The following is a 25,057-nucleotide window of genomic DNA, read 5'->3' as shown; positions in this document are numbered from 1 at the left end:
CATAGAACAGAGAATGGAACAGGTGCCCAAGGGGGCAGCTTGGCTAATGGAAAACCTTTTAAAAAGATTAACGTGCTGAGCTTAAGCTGGGCTTCTCAAAGTCTCTCCCCTTGAAGACCAACGGCCTGGTAGAGGGGCCTCTTGTCCCTGCGTCCTCACTGACCCTTGCCAGATGGGAAAAAAGCGACCACATAGAAACATAACCTTTATTGCACACGGCGCTGGGTCTTTTTTCATAGAAAAAGGTATTAACACATAAGCATCTGCAAATTGAAGCAACTCCTGGTTTTGTTTTTTTTTTGGAACAGTAAAATCGCATGCAGTGTCTCTGAGTTGGGATCTTGGTCTTTGTCAAAACCACCTAGATCGGAGGGAGGGTGAGTAGGAGGGAAAAATTGCTGAGTCTTTGTGCCTCTGTCTCAAAATAAGGTGGGAGAAATATATAGATATATAGCTCATCGCTGTGCTCCTATCCCTCTATATAGGTATATATCTCTCCCCGCAGATTTTGTGGGGTGGGGGGATTTGACGTGTACTGTCAAATTCTTTGTGCCCTGGCTTCATGGAGAAGAAGAAAATAGTTTCATTTGTACAAAAGAGTTCTATGTACAGGCGTTCATGACTCAGGGGGTTGTTTTTTCCTTGTTGGTGGGTTTTTGTCAGTTTGATATAAATAATGCAGGAAACCAGCCAAGTTGGTGTGTGAGGGCTGGAGGTGCAGACAGGTCCAGGCTCGCGGCCGCCCTCCGGCTGCGCCCTTACACCAGGGTGTAGGACTTGGAGTAGGCCCCGGCCCCCTGCTTCTGAGACCTGCCCACCCCCGACGTGCTCATCTCGAGAAGTGAGTCCCTGGAGCCCCCCATTTTGGTGTGTGGGCCCCCGGCCCGCGGAGGCTCGGTGCTGGGGGCCGGAGGGGCGGTGCTGGGGGCCGCCGGGGGCTCGGCGGGGGCGGGACCGGGGGCTGCGGGGGCCGGGCCGGCGGGGGGTGCCGGCATGGCCAGAGTCCTCTGAGGTAAGGTGGCGGTGGAGGCGGCCGTGGGGGCCCCGGGGTGCGGAAGGCCCAGGGGCTTGCTGGCAGGGTCCAGGGTCAGGTGGCGAGCCTGGGGGTGGTAGGTTCGAGTCACGTTCCTGATGGAGGCCTCGCGGGGCGGGACCACGGGGCAGGGCTCACGCCCCTCTGCCTTTCGGAAGAAGGCCTCTGACTTGGCGTACAGGGGCAGGTTACAGTAGTCACCTGGAAGGGAGGAAGTGCGTGGTGTCAGCGGCAGACGCCCCTTGGAAGCAGCCTGTTCCCCCGCCCCCAGCCCTCAGCCAGTCCCTCCACCCATAGGCAGTAACCAGTCAAGGAAAGATCAGTCACTTGGCCTCTCTGAGCCTTGGTTTCCTCATCTATGAAATAGGGATAACCTCATCTCCCTACAGTAATTTTGTGAGGAGGGAATGAGACAAAGTAGGGAAAAGGCTCCTTATCAGAATTAACCAGAAAAATTGCTCCAAGAAGGCCATGCACCACCACCCACGGAATCCAGAAAGAGCTGTCAGTCAGTCAATCCTGCCCATGTTGGGGCGGGGTGAGGTTTCCTGTGTTGAGTCAAATTTCCTGTGTTGGGCTTCCCTGGTGGCTCAGGCGTAAAGAATCTGCCTGCAGTGCGGAAGACCCAGGTTCAATTCCTGGGTCGGGAGGATCCCCTGGAGAAGGAAATGGGCAACCCATTCCAGTATTCTTGCCTGGAGAATTCCATGGACAGAGGAGCCTGGAGAGCTATAGTCAGTCCATGGGGATCGCAAAGAGTTGGACATGACTGAGCGACTAACACACACAGGGAAAAGGCTGCAATACAGCGGCACGGTGTTGCTCAATAGATTGATCCCTATTGTTAATTGTTCACTATAACTGATCAGCTTCAGCTGTGGGTGGGCTCATTTTCCAAACATGGTCATCCAAAAGCTCTGGCTGTTAGAAAGCTTTTCTATACCCTGAGAAGGAAAGGAATGTCAATCCTTGTCAATTCGCCACATTCAACCTGATTCTGTCCTCTGAAGGCCACCAGAGCCGGCCTCCTCCCTTTCCCAAGCCTCCGTTCAGACGTCTGACTCCGCTTCGTTTCCGCATCCCTCTCCTCCATCCTGTCTTCTCCAGGCAGAATGTTCCTCCTTTCTCTCAGTGCCTCCACAGGACACGCTTCCAGGACCCCACATCCTGATCCCTCCGCCCTGTGAGCACCCTGTGCACAGGCCCTTCTCCTGTCCACTATGCCAGCCACTCTTTAGGTCATCTCATTTAGACCCCGCAGACCCCTGGATACATTAATACCTGCTTGGATTTTGCAAATGAGGAAACTGAGGTTCAGAGAGATTAAGTAACTTACCCAAATTCACAGAGCTGGATGGGGAGGGGGAGTCGTAAAGGGCTGCTGGACTCCTAGGTCTCTGTTCTTTCTGTTAACCTGTGCTCTTTTCTAGATGACCCTGAACCCCTAGTTCAGCGTGGCCCCTTAGCAAGGACGCTGCCGAGCAGACCAGACTGCCTGGTTTGACAGCCTGTGCCTTGCACATGGTGACCCTGATGTCTACTTGTGGGCACCCTTGCTTCCCTCCCCCTGGTTATCCTAGACCTGCCCTGCTGACCTCAAAGGGCATATACTCTGGCCAGGGCCCTGGAATCAGATGTTCCCTGTCAGTCTGGGTCACTGCCCACCATGAGGTTTGACCACCATGGACATAGCTGCCAGGATTGCCCCTTAACTCTGTGCCAGGCCTGGACAACATTTTTAATGCTCATTATAACAATGCAAAGTATATGCTCTCGTTTGCATTTCAAAAACAAGAAAATTAAGGCCAGAGAGGTTCCATGACTTGCTCGAGGTCACAGAGGTATTAAGCATTTGAGACAGGACGTGAACCCCGATCTGCTTGCTCCCAAGTCCTTGCTCTCTGCACTATACCCCACTGCCAAGGAGCCGTGCTGGGCGGGCGGGTAGGGTGCAGGCAGGGCTAGGTTCTAGCCTAGGCTCAGGGGGTTGGAAGGCAGGGACACAGCAAGGGAGGTGGTCTGAACACTCACTCTTGTTGGCCCGGTGAGGGATGGGCACAGCCACGTTCTTCCCCCGGTCAGCGTCCTGGGGCTTGGGTGGGGAGGCGGTGAAGCGGCAGATGCCGGGCTCTGAGGGTGTGCTCATGGACGTCATGCTGTCCGCATTCTCGTTGGTGCCCGTGGTCATCTGGTCAGAGGAGCTGTCGGAGATGAAGCATTCGGTGATCTCAAACTTGGCGTGCTGCAGTTGCTCCTCCAGCTTGGCGTGCTCGTAGGCCCGGGCCAGCTCCTCGTAGGTGGAAGAGGCGCTCTCAGTGGACACCATGCTGTTCCGTCCTTTGTCTTGGGAGATGGGGGGGGGCACAAAGTTAAAAGGGAATGAGTGGCACCCCCATATTCACTGCAGCATTATTTACAAGAGCCAAGATACAGAGGCACCTGTGTGTCCGTGAGTGGGTGAATAGACTAAAAAGACACACACAAACACAATCACACACAGTGAGATAGTGTTCAGTCATTAAAAAGGCAATCTTGCCATTTGGGAAGATATGCATGGACCTCAAGGGCATCATGCTCAGTGAAATAAACCAAGGACAAATACAGCATGATATCACTTATGTATGGATTCTAAAAACACCCCAAAACAACAACAAACAAAACCCCTGCACAGTTACAGAGAATAGATTAGTGGTTGCCAGAGGTGGTGGTGGGGGCGGGAGTTGGGCGAAATGGGTGAAAGTGGTCAAGAGGTACAGACGTCCAGTTATACAATAAGTAAGTCGTGGGAACATAAGGCACAGCATGATAACTACAGTTAGTAACACTGCATTGAATATCTGAAAGTTACTAAGAGAGTAGTTCTTTAAAGTTCTCAATATAAGAAAAAAAACTGTATGTGGTGAAGGATGTTAACTACACTTATTGTGGCGATCATTTTGCAGTGTATACAAATATCCGATCATTATGTTGTACACCTGAAACGAAATGTTATATATAAGTTATAGCTCAATAAAAAATAAAGTGGGCTTATGGGGAGAGGGTGAAAATGAGACCAGATTGAGCAGTTACCTTAACCATAACCCCAGTAGCCATCTGAAAGCCTGACTACGGAGTGGATGAGGCTCACATGACCCTGCTCTCTTCCTGTGAAGGTAGTGGTGGTGGCAAAAGTGGGATAATAAAGAATAGACTTTTGGACTCTGTGGGAGAAGGCGAGGGTGGGATGATTTGAGAGAACAGCACTGAGACATGTACATTACCATATGTAGAATAGATGACCATGCAAGTTCGATGCATGCAGCAGGGCACTCAAAGCCGGTGCTCTGGGACAACCCAGAGGGACAAAGGGAGATGGGAGGGTGGTTTCAGGATGGGGGACACATATGCACCCGTGGCCAATTCATGTCAGTATATGGCAAAACCCACCACAATATTGTCAAGTAATTAGCCTCCAATTAAAATTAATTAATTAATTAAAAAAGTGGGATCGTTGACTAACAAAATGCAAAACAACTTTCATTCTTTCTGAAATCTGTTTGTTTATGGCTGTGCCGGGTCTTTGTTGCTGTGCAGGCAAGTGGGGGCTATTCTCTCGTGGCGAGGCGTGCACTTCTCACTGTGCTGGCTTCTCTTGTGGAGCACAGGCTCTAGGATGCTCAGGCTTCAGTAGCTGCAACACATGGGCTCAGCGGTTGTGGCTCCTGGGGTCTAGAAGACAGGCTCAGTAGTTGCGGCACATGGGCTTTGTTGCTCTGCAGCATGTGGGATCTTCCCAGATCAGGGATGGAACTCATGTCTCCTGCATTGGCAGGTAGATTCTTTATGACTGAGCCACCAGGGAAGCCCACAGCTTTTGTTCTTGATAATAAGCATCACCCTCTGAGCAAGCCTTAACCTCTTCTCCAACAAACATCATGTGTACCATTTTCTCCATCATATTTTGGGAGAGCAAAATGACATCCTTGACAAGCAGAGCTCGGTTAGGTCAAGCATTTTTGTTACAGCCACAGGGTAAGTCAGTGACCAGCTGGAAATGAAACTGACTGGTGCCTTGGACTCCATGCTGGTGGGTAGGAGTGGGGAAAATAGAAGATGGGGAATGGGGGAGACTGAGGAGAGTGAGCAGGAACCAGGTCCCTGGGCTTACCTGTGTCCTGGGAGAGGCTGGCACTGTAGCTGTCACTCTCGGTGACAGTAACACCATGCTGGGAGCCCACAGTGCGCCAGTCGGAGGTGAGGGTACGGGCGGGGGTGGAGGCCTGACACTTGGTCAGAGTCCACTGGCTTGAGTACCGGTTCCGGGTGCTGTGGGCTGACTTCACATTCTTTCTGGAGACTGGATCTGCAGAGAGGAAGCAAGAGCTATCACCCTCCAGCTGCGGCCACTCAGGCTTGGGCAGCTGGCATTTACCAGAAAGGGCGGCGGGGAGCAAGGGAGGAGGCAGGAGCAGCCACAGAAGCTCCCTTGGGAAAGCTGAGCATGCTGCCTTTCCTGAACACAGAGCTATCCACGGAGGAGGGGGGCTGCAGTGTCAGGGATACGGGCAGTGGGCAGCATCCTAGTCCTCCCTGGCCACCCCACCTTTTCTACAGCCTGGGAAGAATGTAACCTCCTCTCCTCCTGCCTCATGACTGTCCATTCATTCCCTACAGGCCTGTATGTATTCTGTCCTTATGTCCAGCGTCTCAGCGGAAGATGCAGAGGCCCTTGGAGAGAAAGAACAACTAACCCTCTCAAAATTTCTAGGGAAAGAAAGTGAGGCCCAGAGAGATAAGGTGAGTGATATGCCCAAGGCCACAGCTAGTGGGTCTGTAATCAAGGTCTCTAGACTCTATTTCCAGTGCTCTTTCCATTCTTCCATGCTGCTCCTCCCTTCTTTAAAAAAAAAGTCACCTCTGCATTATGCTGTGCCCAAGAAACCTCATCTGGGAGGTGGGCTGTCTTCCTGGGGATGGTGCTTACTAGTGCCAGGCCGGATGTCAGACATGTCGATCAAGGGTCCTGAGCTCTGGATGAGGGCTGGGTGGTGCAAGGAGACTCCGGTGCAGAAACTCTGAGGATTGACAGCCTGGCTGAACTCAGCATCAGTCACAGGGATGGTGGCCTTGTCATCTCCTGGAGGAGAAAACACAATCAGCAGGAATCCTTCCCTTTGGGCACCATCTTTGCTTCCCAAATTTCTCTTTGTCTTTATCTGACATTGAACCTAAGAAAGGTCAGGTAAGGTCTCCCCATTAACAGAGGAGGCAACCCAGTCCTTGAGAGAAGCTGCAGTGAGTTCTGAGGTTGTGGAGTTGTTGATGGGGCTGCTTCCAGAACCCCAGGCACTGTCTGAGGACTGGTGGTTGCCCTTCATGGGATGTGGCCTGGGGAAGCCCCCTCAGCAGGACACAGAGCTCGTGGCACCTGTCACTCACCCAGCTGCTTGATGCCCTCCTTGTCCTCGATGAGCAGCTGGACCCTGGGGATGTCAATGTGTAGCCGTGGGCCCTGGGGTGGCCCCTTCACAGGGGTGTCAAAGCTTCGGTTGTTCTTGCTGTGGGGAGAAGGGCTGGAGGTGGGTGACAAGGCAGCCACAAGGGATTGGGGGAGAGGTTTTGCAGGATAGTGGGGTCTCAGAAGCCTCTACCCTGGGTGAGGGGACGGAAATGGGAGGAGAGAGGAAGTAGCGATGTGACACCCACCTTATCAACATTTCTGCCAAACTCTTTGCATCTGCAAAACAGTAGAGAGAGGGGACTGAGTGAGAATGGGGTCTGAGCAGGATCAGAATTGGAAGAGGCATGGGGAGCAAGGAGAGAGAATTCCCTAAAATGGGGCCAGGGCTGGTCTCCTGGGAAGAAATGTAAGGACCTTGGAGACAATCCAAAACATGGTAAGGTCTCACTGCTCCCAATTCAGGATTTGACTCAGGCCTGTTTTCCTTTCCTCAGACTTTTATCTAACAGGGAGACAGTATATAAAGTATTCCATCTGCTTCCTGAACTGACTCTAATCAAACAAGACATCACAGCAGGTTGGAAATAGGCATCAGTGGTAGATCTATCCTCAGTTATCTGTTGGAGAGAGGAGAGAGTCGAGGATGAAGTACAGGTGGTCAGTGGGCACCTCCAGATGACATCAGCCAAAGTTTTATTTCCTTCTCTAGGGCATCTGTCCCCAAAAGTCCATGGATGGATTTGAAGGTCACTGTTTTATCTCATGCATGCATGTGCTAATTGCTTCAGTTGTGTTGGACTCTGCAACCCTATGAACCACAGCCCACCAGGCTCCTCAGTCCATGGGATTCTCCAGGCAAGAATATTGGAGTGGGTTGCCATGCCCTTATCCAGGGGATTTTCCTGACCCAGGGATCGAACTGGTATCTCTTATGTCTCCTACACTGGCAGGTGGGTTCTTTATCACTGAGCCACTCAGGGAGCCTGTTTTATCTCATAGGGACCCTGAATAGATTTAGGACTCTAAGGTTAGGAGTCGACAAGAGAGGAGAAACAAAGAACATGGGTAATCCACTAGACTTCTGATAACTGAGAATGACTGGTTAGAGGGAATCTAGCTTTATGAATACATTCAACCATCTATCTAGCCACCCATCCATCCATTTATTATTGATCTATCCACTGTTGATCCATTCATCCAGTGATCTACCCACCAGGAGTTGGGTAGATAAATGGATGGTTCAGTGGGTGGTTGATGGTTTTTAAATGGTTGGATGGATGGATGACTGGATGTTTGATGGGCTTCCCAATGAATGCCAACCATTCATCCATTCAGCTATCAACCCATCCAAGCATCTATTCAACCATTCACCTAATTATCCATTCATCTATTCAATCATTCAGCCAACCATCCATTTATACAACCATACAATCATCTATCCATTTTATCATCCATCTGTTCTTCAAATATACATCCATCCTCCATGGAGCCAACCATCTAGTGATTCAACTATCAATCCATCAGACATCCAATCATCCATCCATCCAACCACTTAACAACTATCAACCACCCACTGAACCAACCTTTTATCCACCCAACTCCTAAATACCCTAGGCAGCCTTAGTTATCCCCTCTTTTGTGCTCTTATTGTGCCTTGGCTCTGAACTCTGTAAGGGCATGGGTTGCTCTTTCTCATTCATTTTTATATCTCCAATGTCTGGCAGTATCTACAATATAGCACATACTCAGTAAATATATTCCAAATATATTTATAAATATAATTTTATATTTATAAATTTATATTTATAAATAAATATAAATAAACAGACATTTATTTAGAAACTAGTTGGTCTTGGGTAAATCAAGCCCATTCATGCCAGACCAGGGTATCAGGTGTTGGGACAGGGGAGGATACTAAAAATATTTAACACCTGACAAGGCATGGAAACAGCTCAGTCAAAGCTGAGCAAGATCCTAGAGACCACTTGCATGTCTTTAGTGGCTGGGCCCTAGGAAAGTTGCAGAGGTCCTATATGAGAGAATGGAGCATCCAGGGTGGAAGGGAACATGTATTTACCAACCAACTATGGAATTGTTCAACTGTCTTAACCAGCAACATGGTTTTACCAGTGTGGACCACTAAAAGTCAACCTGGTGAGGGCAGGCACAAAGTCTTAGGGACACAGAGGAAGCAGCAGTGAACAACTAAGGAGGTTTCAGAAGGCTGGAGTGAGTGCTCCCTTCAAGGGGACATGGACACCCTCTCTCATCCAGACAGTGCTCCAGGCCAGTGGAGAGTGGCCAGCGCAGCTGAGGAAGCACAAAGAAACTCGCCTACCTCGGAGCCGCTTCAGCCGCTTCTCTTTCCTCTTCTTGCGAACGATGAAGAGCAGCGCCACCCCCAGTGTGGCCAGGATGACCGGGCAGCCGATGGTGAACAGCTTCTTCACGTCGTCCCCCTCGCCTTGTGCAGACTTGATGGGCGGGATGGTGCCTGAACAGGGGTGAGGAAGGGAGTCAGATGCCCTAGGAATCGAGCGTTATGCAGAGTCTCATGGGCAACATAGCCCTTGGACCTCTCTTGCTGCCTTTGGTCTTACTCCAATCTCTACTTCCCAGGTCAGAGCCCCAACTCTCTCCTCTGCTCTCCCCAAGTTCTGGTCCCATCAGGACAGCCATGAATGGTTGTGTAGTTTTTATACTGCATATGATATTAAAGACTCCTAAAGGTCCATCTAGTCAAGGCTATGGTTTTTCCAGTAGTCATGTATGGATGTGAGAGTTGGACTGTAAAGAAGGCTGAGCGCCGAAGAATTGATGCTTTTGAACTGTGGTGTTGGAGAAGACTCTTGAGAGTCCCTTGGACTGCAAGGAGATCCAACCAGTCCATCCTAAAGGAGATCAGTCCTGGGTGTTCTTTGGAAGGAATGATGCTAAAGCTGAAACTCTAGTACTTTGGCCATCTCATGCGAAGAGCTGACTCATTGGAAAAGACTCTGATGCTGGGAGGGACTGGGGGCAGGAGGAGAAGGGGACGACAGAGGATGAGATAGCTGGATGGCATCACCGACTCAATGGACGTGAGTTTGAGTGAACTCTGGGAGTTGGTGATGGACAGGGAGGCCTGGTGTGCTGCAATTCATGGGGTCGCAAAGAGTCGGACATGCCTGAGCAACTGAACTGAACTGAGGCCTGTTTTAGAATCATCCTGAACCCTTTCAGAGATAGTCTCCTGCCTGTTGGAGTTCAGTGTTCATTTCCAGAGAGTAGCTGATAGGCTTAGATTCCCACATCCAGCTGGTAAGGTTGAGGGATGGTGATGATGACAATCACAGGAGACAGAAGTCAGGGCAGTGGGATCCTGTGTTCTCTTCCCCAAATGGGGGCAAAAGCCACTCAACACCCTGCAGTCTCTCCCTGCCCTCTCCCCCATGGGTGATATCTGCTAACCCTGGGGGCTGCTAGGAGATGTGATGAGTGAGTTCTCCCGCTGACAGAGCCTTCTGCCAAGCCCTGATGTTTACTTGTTTCAAAACCTCAGCTAAGAGTCATCTTCATGAAGTCTTCCTTCTTTGAGCAAATACCCTGAGATGCCACTTTTATTCTGTTTCCTTAACACACAGGTAGATTCAGTTACGCTTGTGACAGCTGGTCCCTATGAATTCAGCCTTCTATGTGCCTTAAACATGTGTGTGCATGAGTGTGAGGTATCCACATGTGGCAGATACCAGCTGGTGCTCACCAAAACACCCATGGGCTCAGCTACATTCCCCAGATTTCCTGGCAGTTAGGTTAGAGCCATGTTATTAGTTACGTACAACAGAATGCAAATAGAAACGATGAGTGTCCAGCACCCCCTGGCCAGGGCAGTTAGGAACTGCTGTGTCTTTTCTGTCTCTCTCTCGTTGGTGACCTTGGAAGCTGCATGTTCAAGATGGCCTAGCTAACATGGCGAAACAATGGTGGCTAGCCAGCCCTCACATTATGAGAGTAAGAAATCTTTATTGGATCAAGCCATGAAGCTTTTAGTGTTTGTTACTGCAGCATAGGTTACCCCATCCTGGCTAATGGACCATCTTAACAGAGTGTTCTTATAGAGCAGGACATCAACTACATCTCTGCCTCCTCTCATCTCTTTAAAGCAATGGAGAGCAAGGGTTGCACCTTCAAAGACCCTCTATTTTTTTTTTTTTTCAATTTTATTATTTATTTGGCTTGCTGGGTCTTAGTTGTGGTATGTGAACTCTTAGGTGTGGCATGTGGGATCTAGTTCTCTGACCAGGATAGAAGCTGGCCCCATCTCCCTGCATTGGGAGCGTGGAGTCTTAGCCACTGGACCACCAGGGAAGTCCCAAAGATCCTCTGTCTTCAGTGTTACTGACCTGCCTGCCTGCCTATCCATCTGTGTGGTCACAGGTGCATCCCACTTATCTGCCTACTTGTCTGCTGCTCCTTTTGCCTGTCCTTTGCTTGCTTACTCACCCATCCGCCTTTGTCCCTGACTAGAGTCATACCTCTTTTCAATTTGCTTGTCTATCTCTTTATGTGTCTGCCTCTCGGCCAGCTTCCCCGGCAGCAGCCCCCGCCCGCCCTTGCCGACTCACTGCCATCGTAGTCCAGGGTGGCAAACTGGGCGGTCTCGTTGCCGCAGCCAGCGCTGTTGCAAGCCCTCATGCGCAGCTCGTACCACGTGGCCTCCCGCAGCTCGGTCAGAAACACCTCCCCGGAGCTGTTGGCGCGCAGGCCCTGCCAGGCCCAGGTGCCCTTGGGCCGGTACTCCAGCATGATGGCGGTGATGGGGCAGCCCCCGTTGTTCCAGCCCTGCAGGTTAAGCCGAGCATGCGTGGAGTTGATGTGGGTGAAGAGGTGCTGGTCTTTGCTGAAGGAGGGCTCTGGGGGGCCAGAGGGAGAGACAGAGGTTAGAGAGACTGGGAAGGATTTCCCTGGGGCGGCTGGGACTGCAGTGGTTCCGGGGGATCAGTGGGAGGTGTGGATGGGAGTAGGGATGCTCCAGGGGACAGAGGAGGAGGAAGAAGAGGAGAGGGAGATGGACAAGGAGAGCAAGGCCTGGTCCAGGAGGAAGACAGAGGCAGGAAAAAGGAAGAGGTGAGCCATCTGTCTGCCACTCCTTGCAGGGAAGTGGGGCCAGTTTTTCCTACTATGATTTGTCCAGATGCTGCAGCGATGGAACTAGGTGGGGTCTCCCTGGAGTCTCTGTGCTTCCCTGTGCCCTTCTACCCCATCCCAGCACCTGCCACCCTGTCCCCGGCCTTACCCCGCCCGTGGGTCTTGGCCTCAATGATCTCACTGATGCGCCCAGAGCCTACGCTGTTCTTGGCCGCCAGCTTCACCTTGTACCACGTGCCGCACTTGAGGCTGTCCAGCCTGAAGGACCGCTCGCTCGAGCTGACGAACACATCCTTCCACTCCTCACTGTTGTCCACCGAGTACTGCAGCACGAAGCCTGGCCGGGAGGTTTGCCTGGCTCAGGAGGGGCAGGGCGGGGCCTGGGGTCCCCCAACAGCTGTCATGGGACTGGGCTCCGCAGGGGGCCAGCAGGGGGAACTTTTGGCCGTTAGGATGGCGTGGACGCCAATTAGATGCAAAACTGGAAGGATCTGGGGTGAGTTGTAGGACTCTCTCCCATCGGCTCTTGTGTTAGGGTTTAGAAGCCAGGGTGGGGAGGGGAGCAGAAACTGGAGCTGTGAGACTTCAAAGGGGTCCTATTGAGACCTTGCTACTCCGTGTACAGTCCCCTAGCCCCAAAGCATCACTTGGGAGCTTGTTAGACATGCAGATTCTCAGCTCCCCGAATCAGAATCTGTGTTCTTACAAGATCCCCTGGTGATTCATATGCATATTTAAGTTCAAGTATCTAGAACATTTGTTGATTTTATAGATTTGGAAACTAAGACCCAGAGAAGAAAACAGACTTCCTCAGGTTCACACAGCTCACCACTGGCAATGCGGGGGTGGGTGTTCTAAAGTTCAGACGTCTAGGCTGGTATATTTTCCATGGCGCTTGGGTAACTCCCCTGTGGTCCAAACCACCCCTCTTCCCATCACTTCCAAAGCCTTATGAGGACAAGCAGTGGGAGTAAGTGAAGCGCTTCCTCTGCCCCGGCCCAGAATTCTCCGCACTCCTCATCCAGGCCCCCTCACCTCGGATGGAGCTGCCCCCATTGTCACCCGGAATCCAGGTCAGAGTGATGGATGAAGCCGAGGTTTTGGAGACAGTCAGACGGGGCTGGTCCGGGGGAACTGTGAGGGGAGAGTCAGGAGCCCACACCACAAAGGGTTAACCTCTGATGATGGGGGACAGGGGTGCCCTCTTCCTCCCCCACTCCTGCTCATTCTCCTCTCTACCCCTCCTGCCTCCTCTCCCACGTGTCCCCTCTGATCCACCGAGGGTCTGTCTCCCTGGTGGCTGGTCTTTTTTATTTGACAACCCCTCTGTCTCTGTCTTTCTTTCTCTCTCTGTTTCTCTCTAGATGGAATTCCTCCCGCTTAGCCATCCCTGTCCCCACCAGAGCCCCGCCCACCTCCCAGGGGCTCATCTCTCAAGTCCCGCCCACCTCGAAGGGTCCCACCTCTCAGAGCCCCGCCCACCTCCCAGGGTCTCATCTCTCAAGTCCCGCCCACCTCGAAGGGTCCCACCTCTCAGAGCCCCGCCCACCTCGAAGGGTCTCACCACTCAGAGCCCCGCCCACCTCACAGGGTCTCATCTCTCAAGCACCGCCCACTGCGCAGGGTCTCACCTTGCACTAGAAGGTTGACAATGATGGTGTCGAAGCCGCCAGTGTTGGTGGCCGTGCAGGTGTAGTAGCCTGAGTCCTCAGCCTTCACCGCGCGCAGCAGCAACGTGCCATTGGTGTGGATGAGCCGGTGCCCGTCCATGGACACGGGGATGGCTGAGTCCTCACTGCGGGGGGTGGGGGCGGCTTATGGCAGGCATCCCCTCCCGGAGCCTCCCCCAGGTCTGCAGGCAGTTAGAGCTGGGAGCAGTAAGGCACTGGCTCCGGGACCCTAGATTCTTGGTTTTCACTCAGCGCTTCCTGGGGATATCTAGTAACCATGGCCTCTTCAACCACCCAGGGAAGGGAGATCCATGGCAGCCGACAGGGGCAGCCAGGGAGGCCAGGCTAGCACGTGAGGGTGTAGCCATGTACCCAGCAAGGGCCTCCCCAGGGCTGGAGATGACTGAGTCAGCCGGAAGGGAAGGACATCAGTTCTCTTCATGGCTCTTCTGCAACGCCCATCTCTGGGGGTCACCATCCCTAAAGGGTCCCGCACACACCTGTCCTTGGTCCACTTCACCGCAGGGGCTGGGTCTCCCACTGAATTGCAAGGCAGCCGCACATCTCTCATCCAGGGTGTTGTCACGGTGCCCCCGAAAGAAATGATCTTTGCTGGGGCTAGAGGGAAGAGAGGATGAAAAGGACCCCATGTGTTCGTTTTCATTTTCAGAGGGGAAATCGTTCATTCAGCAGACATTTATCAGATACCTGTTTGGACCAGGTATCATAGGAGGCTCTAAGGAGCCACAGAATGAGTACAGTCTAGTCCCTGTCTTCGAGTTGCTTACCATCTAAGAGGGAGACAGACACTTCAGATCATTTGAGTGAAAAATACTATGGTGGGGGTAGGTACCATAGCCCTGGGAGCAGGAAGGAGGCGTGGAGGAGGTGAAGGCCTGGGGCGACTTCTGCAATTGGAAGCTTGGACTTGAATCTTGAAGTCAAAGAAGGAATTCATTAGCTCCCAGGGGATAAGAATGGGGGGAAGGGATAGTCAGGGAATTTGGGATCAACATGTACACACTGCTATATTTAAAATGGATAACCAACAAGGACCTACTGTATAGCACAGGGAACTCTGGTCAATGTTATGTAGCAGCCTGGATGGGAAGGGAGTTTGGTGGAGAATGGATACATGTATATATTTGGCTGGGTCACTTTGCTGTCCACCAGAACCTATCACATCATTGTTAATGGACTGTAAGCAGAGAAGGAAGGTGTGTCGGAAGGGGGAATAGAACTGAGAGAGGCACGGGGGCCTGAAACCCATGGTGAGCGGGAGGGCCTTCAGCCTCCGGGATGAGTGACCCAAGCCCAGGGTGACTGAAGAGAGGGCAGCAGAGTAAGGGTCAGAGCAGTGAGCGGGAGGAGAAGCTTCCAAGGCTCTGCTGGCACCTCGAGGAGGCTGGGCTTCCTCCTGACCTCACGAGGAGGCTCACAAGGAAGTAGTGACATGTTCAAAGTGGAGTTTTAGAGGAACCCCCGGCTGCCTGCCAAGGATGTTTGATGGAGCTCTAGAGACACTGTTCTAGAGCCAGTTCTGCCCTGTGGCTGGGGTTGGCTCCTGGGACCTCTTAGTGGGTGTGTGTGTGGGGATGTGTTTGTGTGTGTGTGTGTGTGTGTGTGTGTGTGTCTGTCTGTCTGTCTGTCGGGGGGTGGGGGTCCTGGGTCCTTTCCTTCCTGGAAGGAGATAAGTTCAGGAGAAGGGGTTGGCAGCACCACTGGGAGGAGGGGTCAGGGGAGGGAAGAAACTTGAGGCTTTGTAGAAAGAGCCCCCAAATTGGAGCCAGAAGGGCTGGCCCACCACTCTGCTGTGTTTGAGGGCTGTGCTACCCTGCCTCAGAGTGTCCCCTGGAAAATGGGATGACAACCCTCGCGGCAGGGCAGCTGCAGGCCCTCCATTCAGTGCCCGCTGACTCCGAGCCTGAGGCGGGGAGGGCTGACGCCTCTTGTATCTCATCCAAAGGAAGCTGGTTAACCCTGGAGTGGGGTTAGGCTGAGGCAGCTGCTTCAGGGCTTGGGGCCTCAGGGTTATAGACACTTGTGGCTGTGGGAGGAGGCGGGGCCAGGAGGGAGGGCCCAGGGAGGCCCAGAGTCAAGGTAGAAGCTCGAAGTCTCAGGCTTGTGTGGCTAAATCCCGTGCCACAGGGTTGGCATGGGGGAGCCTGGCAGCTCTGTGAGGTGGCCTCAGTCTTGGTCTTGGGTTGAGGCCTCAGAACTATCACTGCCTGTAGAGTAGGGGTACACATGCCCCCATGCCACACTTATGCCCAGGTCAGGGGTTCAGTGGGGCACCCTTGAGAGCAGTTATGTTCTTATTCACCCCGTGCACCCCACCCAGCCCACAGCCTCCTTCGAGGCATGCCCTCTGTAACGTCTGTGACCAGTGGGATCATGTCAGCCTGAGATGACCAGGCTTTGGAACGAGGGAGCTGTCTTTGCAGCCCTCTGCTCCATGGAAGCAGCATATCCCAACTCCATCCCCTCTGGAGGAGCTGAGCTGGGGGTGGGGCTAACACCCCTTTCTTTCACCCCCAGAGAAGAGTCTGGAGTGGGGGACCAAGGTGCATTCTGCTGGGTGCCCCGACTAGTGGCATGGCCTTGAGCCTGTTGTGAGCCTTTCTGGGAGTCAGGGGGCAGCAGAGGCCCAGTCTTGGTGGGTGCAGGAGGGAGGCAAGCGGCCGGCCAGCTCCTTACAGCCAGGCCACAGACAGGGTGGAGGGAGACAACTCGTGTTGGGGAGAACCGTCATTCTAGAAGGGGCCTTCTGGCAGTTTCTGCCCTCAGCCCCCGCCCCAGGCTGCTCACCCTTGCCAGCAGGCTCGATGGTCACCTTCTCACTGCTGTTGCCCCGGCCGGCGGAGGTGACGGCGGCCACCCACAGCAGGTACTGCTGCCCACGGTTTAGGTGGGCGATCCTGTAGAAGAGCTGCTCCGGACTTGTCTCATACTCGCTGGGTGCCTGCGGGGCAGAGGCGAACGCGTTCTAAGAGCCAAGGCCCCTGGGTCTCCACCTCCACTCTTCCTGGGGGCCCTAGGCTCAGTGGGGGCAATGGCCAGGGCGATGGGTGGTGGAGACAGGATCCTGCCTAGTTGGCCCTTTCTGGTTTTGGAGCAACACTGAACAGCTTGCCCTGGACTTGGCCCTGGGCACTGATGGGCCGGCTCTGGCGGTTTGCTGGGTCAGTTTCAGTTCACCTCTTGGACTGATCTAGTCGCTGGCTGTGATGGCTTCAGGCCAAGAAATGTGAGTGTTTCGGGTGGGTGAGAGATGGCGGGAGACAGGAGAAGGGAGAATGGAGGTTGGGGGGGATCCCAGGAAAACCCTGAGAAAAGGGAGTCTCTAAGAAGCTAAATGACTGCGTTTGCCTTATTAGGGTTGTAGACAGGCTCCCCCAGCCTGTCCCCACTCAGAGTCACCTGCCAGCCCTACTGCCTAATGTCTCCTTCATTCCTACCACCTGTTCCCGCTGCCCCTCCCCCCCCCCATTCTTGGGGAGGAAGGGGAGGGAGAGAGAACTACGAGAGCTTCACGGGGCAGCACTTTATTAATGATTATTAGTGGTATAGATCACCGTATATATTTGTAGGTTATATAAATCTATAAAAATTTTTTTAACCAAATGACAGTTTTGACAAGTTGCCAACAAAACAATATCGGATCCCAGTGGTTTTACCAGTTGCTTTGATGAAAAGATTATGTTGCCTTGGAAACCAGAGGCTCAGATATTGAAATGAATTTGAGAAGGAGCTTTTGATAAGCGCTAGTTTGCAGACCTCCTGTCAGCCCCTTCCCTGGTGCAGGCGGGATGGGGCTGACTTTCATTTCATTTTATTTTTTGGTCAGCCGCGGGGAAGGGAAAGCAGGACAGCACCAGGGCCTCTTTGAAATCAGGGCGGAAGTCTAGGGAGGGGGAGCAGCCCCTGGAACAGATGGGGGGCCCCGAGGCCAGAGGGAGCTAGTAATTAGTTATTTTTGCAGTCAGGGGATGTTGCACACGCATGCCCCCATGCACACGCTCTCATGCACACGATGTGTAGACACATTCAAGCACATGCTGAGGGACAGATCTCCAGATAGACATGGGGTCACAGAGGGACATTCTTTGCCACCCATGGGAGGGCTGAGGGGCCCAGTGACTTGTAACAGGAGAAAACATCCTTTCTGGTTCCAGACCATCTGTAAGAAGATGCTCAGGAGAGGGTACAGGCATCCCCACCACACACACACAGAGCTCCCTGGCAGATCCCCCCTGCTGCCTCTCTCGTGGGGAGCTGGCCTTGGGCCCAGGAGCTCCCGGAAAGCCACCTTGAGCCCTGGTAGCTGGGAAGTCCTTTCAGGGTGCAGCGCTCGGGGACCGTGTGGGTATCTGCAGGTCATATCTGAGCACGAGGCAGGGCAATAAAGTAGCTTTGACACCTGCCTGCCTTTCTTACCGTATGGACCACAGTGTCTCTCATGGTTCCTGGGGCCTCAGTTTTCTCTCCTGCAAACTAAGAAAGCAATGCAGCTCCGCCTGCCCTGACTGGTCACAGTGAGGATTCCTGAGGCAAGGAGTGTGCCAGTCCTTTGTAAGTGGGGACATGTTCTTCTCTTTTGTAAACGGGGGCATGTGTTTCTGTGAGGGTGGAAGTGTGTGTGTGCGTGTGTGGGGACATGTTCTTCTCTTTTGTAAATGGGGGCATGTGTTTCTGTGAGGGTGGAAGTGTGTGTGTGCGTGTGTAGAGAAAAGTTAAGTATCCTTGCCTGTGTCTGTCAGTGTGTACCTGACTGTGCATTGTGTCCACACAGGGCAGGAAGGCTTTGGCTTCCCCTGGAAGGCATTAGCATCTTACCCAGGTCCTGGGTGCCTTCCTTTTAACCTGGACTTCCCCCTAATCTCCTGAAATCACTTTCAAAAACATACAACTACACTCCAAAATAAAATCACAGTAATCAAAGGTTAAAAAAAGGTAAAACTATGCAAGGAGAAACTATAGGTTAATTACTTACCTATTTTTCTAATCAAAAAATAAAAAATAGAAAATCACAAATAGAAAAGTCATAACTAGAAATGATTTATAAATTTGAATTATATGAAAAGAAAACCTATGGTATAATGAAAACTAGAATAAAAAGGGAAGCAATGAACTGGCAAACACCTGCAACCTATATGAGCAAAAATGGTTATTATCTTTAATATGTAAAGAGCACTTAAAAATAAACAAGAAGAAAACCATGATCTACCCAAATATAAAATGTAGAAAGGACATGAATTGACAATGATCCAAAGATGAAAAAAGCCAAAAATCACATAACACACAATAAAATAATCAACTTAGTTTAGAATCCAACTGACAGAAAATGAAAAATATATAATCTTAGATTAGCATGTGCACAAGGGAAAAATACATGCTACTCATAATGCTGGTGGAAGTGTAAGTTGGTACAAACTTTCTGAAAAGTAGTTTGCAAATGTGCATGCAAACCTCAAAAATATTTATACTTTTTGTGATCCATGGATTCCTATAAAAATTTATACTAAGAAAATAATAAAACAATAAGTATAAAGACTTTTATGAAGAATTCTCCATGAAAAATTATTTATAATGGTAAAAAACTGAAAATAGATTAAATATAGAGCAATTCAGGGACTGGTTAAGTAGATTATATATATACAGGCACTCAAGATAATATTTTAAAAGAATATTTGATGTCAACTCTATTTCAATAAAAAGAATATTTAATGGTGTAGAAAAGTGCCTACATATACTACATGAAAAATGGAGATTATATAATATTTTATAAATTTTATTTTTAATTTTATAAAAAACCAAAACAAAACCATAGTGTATGTGCAGGTCAAGGATTGGAAAATTATACCCCAACACATTGCCAGTGGTTATCTTTAGAGAGTGAGAATGCAAGTAATTTTTACTTTCTTCTCTATTCTTCTATATGTTTATAGAATTTTCTACAATAAAATTGTATTATTTTGACAAACAGCAAATGTATTAAACTGGAAACATTTCTAACAGGACTCAGTGCAGCTCTGGCTAGCCTTGGCCAGCCCCAGGGTGTAATTCCTGGTATCCTGCACCTCATGCAGTTTCCCACATCTATTCTGAGAATTCTGCACACACAAGGTCACGCACTCCAGTATGTATGCACACACTCAGACTCAGACACACGTGCATCTGCCTCTCAGCCTCTCATTCCCGCGGTCTTGCTTCATTCCATGTACATGAGTGTGCCCTCAATCCTGGAGCTCTTTCATAAATGAATTTGTGATGCAGTTGCTTGGAACCTGGAGTATATTTCTACAAAACGATCGCCCACCACCCATAACCACAGGTGGTGGTCAGGTCCCCTGGCCCCTTGTTCAGCCCAGTCCCTGCTTTGCAACATGGCTGAACTGAGTTCTCATCACGCCAGCACATCTGCCCCCCACCCACAGGAGAGAGGTGGTTCCTTCACGCTCGGGACATGAAGGGGAAGGAGGGAGGGTCTCCGGGTCTGCAGTAGCAGGAGGAGGGCATGGGAACCAGGGGCTCTGCTCTGGAGCCTAGAAGTGTCCCCCACCAGTGGATTGGGGCTCTTGGAGACTGAGTTAACGAGGACACTCTGCTCCCAGACACCAATCCCTTTGAAAGACTTCATTATGAGAGGAGGTACTGCGCGTACAGACCCAAGCTGGAGAAGGAGTTCCCACCCTCTCATCACTTTATGAAGGAAAATTTGCCCAATGTCTAAGACTTCACAATTGCTAGGCTGCTAGCAATTCATTCATCAAATGTATGTCCTGGACAAGGATGTTCCAGGCACAGTGTTCTATGGCTCGGGACCTGAAGATGAAAAGATGCCGCCCTTGTCCTCACAGGGCCCCACAGACCAGTGCGGGAGACAGGTGAGTGAGCAGGTAACTGCCATTTAACACATGCAGTGTGTGCTAGAGGATGAAGAACGTGCCGTGGATGGTAGGATCAGTAGGGGCAGAGGTGCAGGGGTGTGAAAGGCAGAGCAGGTGTCCAGAATGGTGACCAGCCTAGTGTAAAAAGAGCCTGGAAGGTATGTGTGTACTGGGGGGAGGGGCAGGAGGAGAGGGGCAAAGGGGCAGAAAACACAGCTGAACATGTTAACTGGAAAATTGGCACACACCCCCCCGACAATGACAGAGTTCTCAACCTAACATCTGCAGACCCCATGACCCAGCAGTTCCTTTCACAGGCCCAACAGGAATATATACACAAGAGCACCAAGAGACACGGAGTTCACAATAGCACCAACTGCAATAGCCCCAAACGGAAAACTATTCAAATGCCTGTCAATGGATAATTATAAATAAACTGAGATATATACATGTAATTGAAAACTATACAGAAGTGAGAGTGAATAATCTCTAACCACACACAACAATATGGATGAAATTCACAAATTCAAACTAATGTTGGGTCGAAGAAGCCAGGCAGATTTTATATATATATATTTTATATATATATATAATCCCAGGGACGGGGAGCCTGGTGGGAGGCCGTCTATTGGGTTGCACAGAGTCGGACATGACTGAAGCGACTTAGCAGCAGCAGCATGTATATATATAAAATGCATGCATGTATACATACATAAAATGCATGCATGTATATATATATAATGCATGCATCCATGTGTGCTCAGTCACTTCAGTCATGTCCAACACTTTGAGACCCCACGGACTACCCATGGACTGTAGCCTGCCAGGCTCCTCTGTCCATGGGATTCTCAAGGCAAGAGTATTGGAGTGGGTTTCCATGTCCTGCTCCAGGGGATATTCCCGACCCAGGGATCGAAACCAAATCTCCTGCATTGCAGGCAGATTCTTTACCCACTAAGCCAACTGGGAAGCCCATATATATTGTGTATTTGTACTTGATATAGTATTAATCTGAAGTCAGGATGATGGTTATACCTGTAGGGGGAGGGTGGTGACCTTCTGGGGTGTTGCCCTATTTCCTGCTCTGGGAATCCCCCCACTCAGTGCCTGGAAGTGCTATGAAAGTTCATGGGGCTGTACAGTCATCATATGTGTACTTTCCTGCATGTGAAATAGTGACGGTGAGGATGGAGAGGAGGGGGCGGAGTCACTGAAAAGACATTCCTGGGCTTCTCCTCTGGGAATAGAGCTATGGCCTCACTGGCGAGGAGCGGGGCTGCCTATGGCTCAGAGGGTAATTCAGAAAGACCACAGGAAAGCGGAGAGCGGGGGACGAGATGATGACACAATTACCGAGCAATTTCAGGGCAGCTTTCTGGGCTGTCAGAAGCTCATCTGCAGGTGCTGGGGCTGCCGTCACATCACTAGTTGCTGAGGGAGGGAGAAGCCGGCCTTCTCCTGCTCCCTGATCTCCCCCATCCTGAGCACATCTCTCAACAGTACTCACGCCCCCGCCCCCGGGAGCACCCCCTCTGCTCCCCTCACTAGCCTGGAAGCATCCCAAGGGCACGTGTTTCTTTGCACTTGCTCTCACAATTAGAACAGGTATACTACAGATCAGCCACCCAGCAGAACTCTGTGACTGAGTGGCTGGAGATAAGGAAAGGGGCAGAGGGGAGGATGCCTGTTACGGGATGTGGGTGCATAGCCACCTGCATGAGATGAGAACCTGCCCTCATCCTCTCCTCCCTCTTAGCAGCCCTTGATGGAGGGCAGGGGCCAGCCCCCCACACTGTGCCCCAGTGCCAGGGGCCTCCTTACTTTATACTCCCAGGTTTGGGCAGGCAGCGCCCAGAGAGAGATGCCCTGGTCTTCCCCCAGCTGCCCCCATCTTTTCCCCTCTTCAACTGGATCCATGCTGAGGGGGCCACTTGGGGCAGAGCTCCAGCAGCCCTCTAAGCCCAGACTGACCATGCTGAAAAGCTGATTCACTTCCAAAAGCCATGGGCTAGCGAGTGCTCAGTCCAGAGCTCTGGGATCTGCTAGGAGCTTCCTTGGTCAGCCCGACCAGAAGAGCTGAGGCCCTGTCCTCCCTCTCCCACCTGCTTGAAGGAGACCCCTACTCAAATAAGCCTCCAGGGCTTGTGATAATCTTGTAGTCCTTGGAATGGAGGACTGACCCAAGATGGACTTGGGTAAGGCTTCAACCACTCTTGGGTGACCGGTGCCCAAACTCATCCATGAATCAAGTCGAAACACAGATATAACCAGCCCCAGGATTTGGCCCAGAAGCAGCTGATCTATAGGGTACTTTCCTTTTCCCCTGTCCTGCCCAACATTCAGCCCTGGGCCCACTTACCGGCTGGCCAGACCCGGGGCTGGAACAGAAGATGGTGTACTTGCGGATCACCCCGTTGGGCTTGGTTGGGGGGAGCCATGACACGACCACACTGCTGGCGGATGAAGGAACAGCTTTGATGCCCGCAGGGGGACCTGGAACTAAGCAGGGGGAAGGTGGGGTCCGTTTAGAGAATGGAGGAACAAAGCCTTTAGGAAACAATGACAGGTTGGAGAGATTAAGGCAGATTAATCTGGGAGAGCTTCCTGAAGGAGGCATCTTTGAAGCTCTGGTTTAAAGGAGGAGGTTCTAGCATGGCAAACAGTTGAGAGGATAAAGGTGATCATTAGGGGCTTGGAACAAAATCTCTGAGATGGAGGCATTGGGAATGGCCAGCTACAGAACTCTTTGGCCAGAACCAAGAACTTAAGAGACACAGGAAAGAAACAGAACCCATAAGGAATTCATCTTGATCCCAGTGGTCCTAACCTGATCCGCTAGCCAATGCTCTACTAACTAAGCTTGTATGTAGGCCAAATATACTGGTCACTTTGCTCTTTTTGGCCTGTGAGCTCCTTGAGGCTGAGGACTCTAGAGACTCACAGAGCAGGCCTCCTCCTGAGGGTCAAAGGTCAGTGGTCAGCCAGTGGGTGACTGTGCTTCCTGCCGTGTACTCAGGGTACTGCCCTTAGGGTGCTGGCTAGGCTCTTTCTCTTTCCAGGAGGGAAAAATCTTAGAATTGGCTGAGAAACCCATCCCGAGTGGATCTGAGCCTATGGACTGTGACCTCCCCTTGCTCCCATGTCTGGGCCTGCCTGGGACCCCAGGGCCTGGAGCCTAGCAGCATCCTGTTTCCAGCCCATACTCTCCTTCATTTTTTCCTTGTATTGCTGTAACTTGTCTTCTCTCCTGGGAGCTTTTATGCTCCTTTGAACGTTGTGATGGTATCCTATTCAACTTATGTTATCTCTCTAAGCCTCAGTTTCTCCATCTATATGGACATAACAACCACATTAAAGGTTTGTAGTGAGAATCAGTGCTAATTAAGATAAAGCACCTGACATGGTGCCTAACACAGAAGAGACTCAATAAATTGTAACAGTTAGTACTTTTGCACTCCCTTCCTGCGCTCTCAGTTTTTAGCACCTACTGCAATTTTTTAAAAATCTAACAAGTGGTCAACAATTCTAGGTTAAATAAAATACTTAGAAACAGTATCATCCATCCAGGGGCCTGAGCCCAGAAGCTGGCAGTCATCCTTGACTCTGCCCTTCCTCACTACTACAGCCTTGCCATTTATTTCTGCTAGAGGTCTCTGCTGTTCTGGGATGCAGGGGGTGGGTGTTTACGGATGGCCACGGGGGCAACTGCAGAGTTCAAGTCTTCTCTGGCCTTGCACACTTCTTTCTTACCAGTTATTAAGAGAAATATGTGTGATTGTAGACGTATCTATTTATCCTTGTTGTTCTGTTGGTTTTTATTTCTGTGTAGTTTGAGGTTATATTATTAGGTTCCTAAAAATTTAGCACTGTTTTATTTGCCTGGTAAATTAAGTCTTTTATCATAACAAAAGTGTCCTTCTAAGAATGATTTTTGCCTTAAAGCATACAAGGTCTGATATTAATATTCCAGTTTTCTCTAGTTTTGTATGGTACATCTTTTACCTTTTTCCATGCTTAACTTTTCTACACCTTTATGTTTTGATGTCTCCTAAACACAGCACATATTTGAGTTTTGCTTCACTGCTAGCCGGTCTGGCAGTATTTATCTTTTAACTGGAGAATTTAGCCAATTTATCTTACCACTGATACATTTGGGTCTAACTGTCCCACCTTCCTATTTTCTATTTGTCCCACCTATTGCTTTCCTTTCTACTGTCCTCTGTGCCCTCCTTTGGATTGTGCATTAAGAGAAACTCTGTTTCCCCCTTCTATTAGTTTTGCTATTACGCAGTCTTTCATAACCTTTAGATTGTGTGAGTCTCTGACTTACCAAAGTCTAGTAACTGCCGCTTTTCTTCTCAGATAATGCGAGGACTTGGAATTTCCATTTACTATCTCTCCATTTACATGCCATTGTTATATATTTTAACTCTGTAATATCTGGACACCCCTTTCAAGGTGATTACATCATCATTTTATGCAGTCAATATTGATTTCAATTTACCCACATATTCACCATTAATTGCTCTGCTTTCCTTTCTTCCCACATCACTGAGCTTCTATCTGGGATCCTTTTCCTTCTAGTTAAAGAACACCCTTTAGTATTTCTTTCAGGGCAGCTATGTTGGTGATAAGTTCTCTCAGTTTTTGTTTGTCTGAAAACGTCTTGATTTCACCTTAATCTTGAAAAATATTTTTAAAAGGTATAAAGTCACAGGTTGATAACTACTTTTTTTTTTCATACATACTTTAAATATCTCATTGAGTTGTTTTCTGGCTTCCACTGTTTCTGATAAGTGAGCTGACAGTCTTATTTTTGCTCCTTTGAAGGTAACTGGTTTTTCTGTCCTCTGGTTGCTTTTAAGACTTTTCTCTATTTGTTTATGTTTCAGTAGCT

The 25,057-nt window shown here is 50.4% G+C and overlaps 1 protein-coding gene across 1 annotated transcript in view; it reads right to left on the bottom strand.

Moving 5' to 3' along the window:
- Window positions 1-192: 192 nt before the first annotated feature.
- DSCAML1 (DS cell adhesion molecule like 1) overlaps window positions 193-25,057 on the bottom strand; it is a 365,718-nt gene continuing 340,853 nt past the window's right edge. The window contains exons 20-33 of the mRNA XM_027563620.1: window positions 22,520-22,659; window positions 16,079-16,232; window positions 13,771-13,888; window positions 13,232-13,395; window positions 12,636-12,734; window positions 11,749-11,937; window positions 11,078-11,365; window positions 8,812-8,967; window positions 6,719-6,749; window positions 6,452-6,570; window positions 5,997-6,149; window positions 5,181-5,375; window positions 3,065-3,376; window positions 193-1,234 (exon numbers count right to left, since the gene is read on the bottom strand). Coding sequence (XP_027419421.1) covers window positions 759-1,234; window positions 3,065-3,376; window positions 5,181-5,375; window positions 5,997-6,149; window positions 6,452-6,570; window positions 6,719-6,749; window positions 8,812-8,967; window positions 11,078-11,365; window positions 11,749-11,937; window positions 12,636-12,734; window positions 13,232-13,395; window positions 13,771-13,888; window positions 16,079-16,232; window positions 22,520-22,659 — 2,594 coding nt within the window. The 3' untranslated portion in view covers window positions 193-758. The remainder of the gene's footprint in view (window positions 1,235-3,064; window positions 3,377-5,180; window positions 5,376-5,996; window positions 6,150-6,451; window positions 6,571-6,718; window positions 6,750-8,811; window positions 8,968-11,077; window positions 11,366-11,748; window positions 11,938-12,635; window positions 12,735-13,231; window positions 13,396-13,770; window positions 13,889-16,078; window positions 16,233-22,519; window positions 22,660-25,057) is intronic.

This window comes from Bos indicus x Bos taurus, chromosome 15 (genome assembly GCF_003369695.1).
Source record: "Bos indicus x Bos taurus breed Angus x Brahman F1 hybrid chromosome 15, Bos_hybrid_MaternalHap_v2.0, whole genome shotgun sequence".
Lineage (NCBI taxonomy): Eukaryota > Metazoa > Chordata > Mammalia > Artiodactyla > Bovidae > Bos > Bos indicus x Bos taurus.
This window is presented reverse-complemented; position numbering and strand designations above follow the sequence as displayed.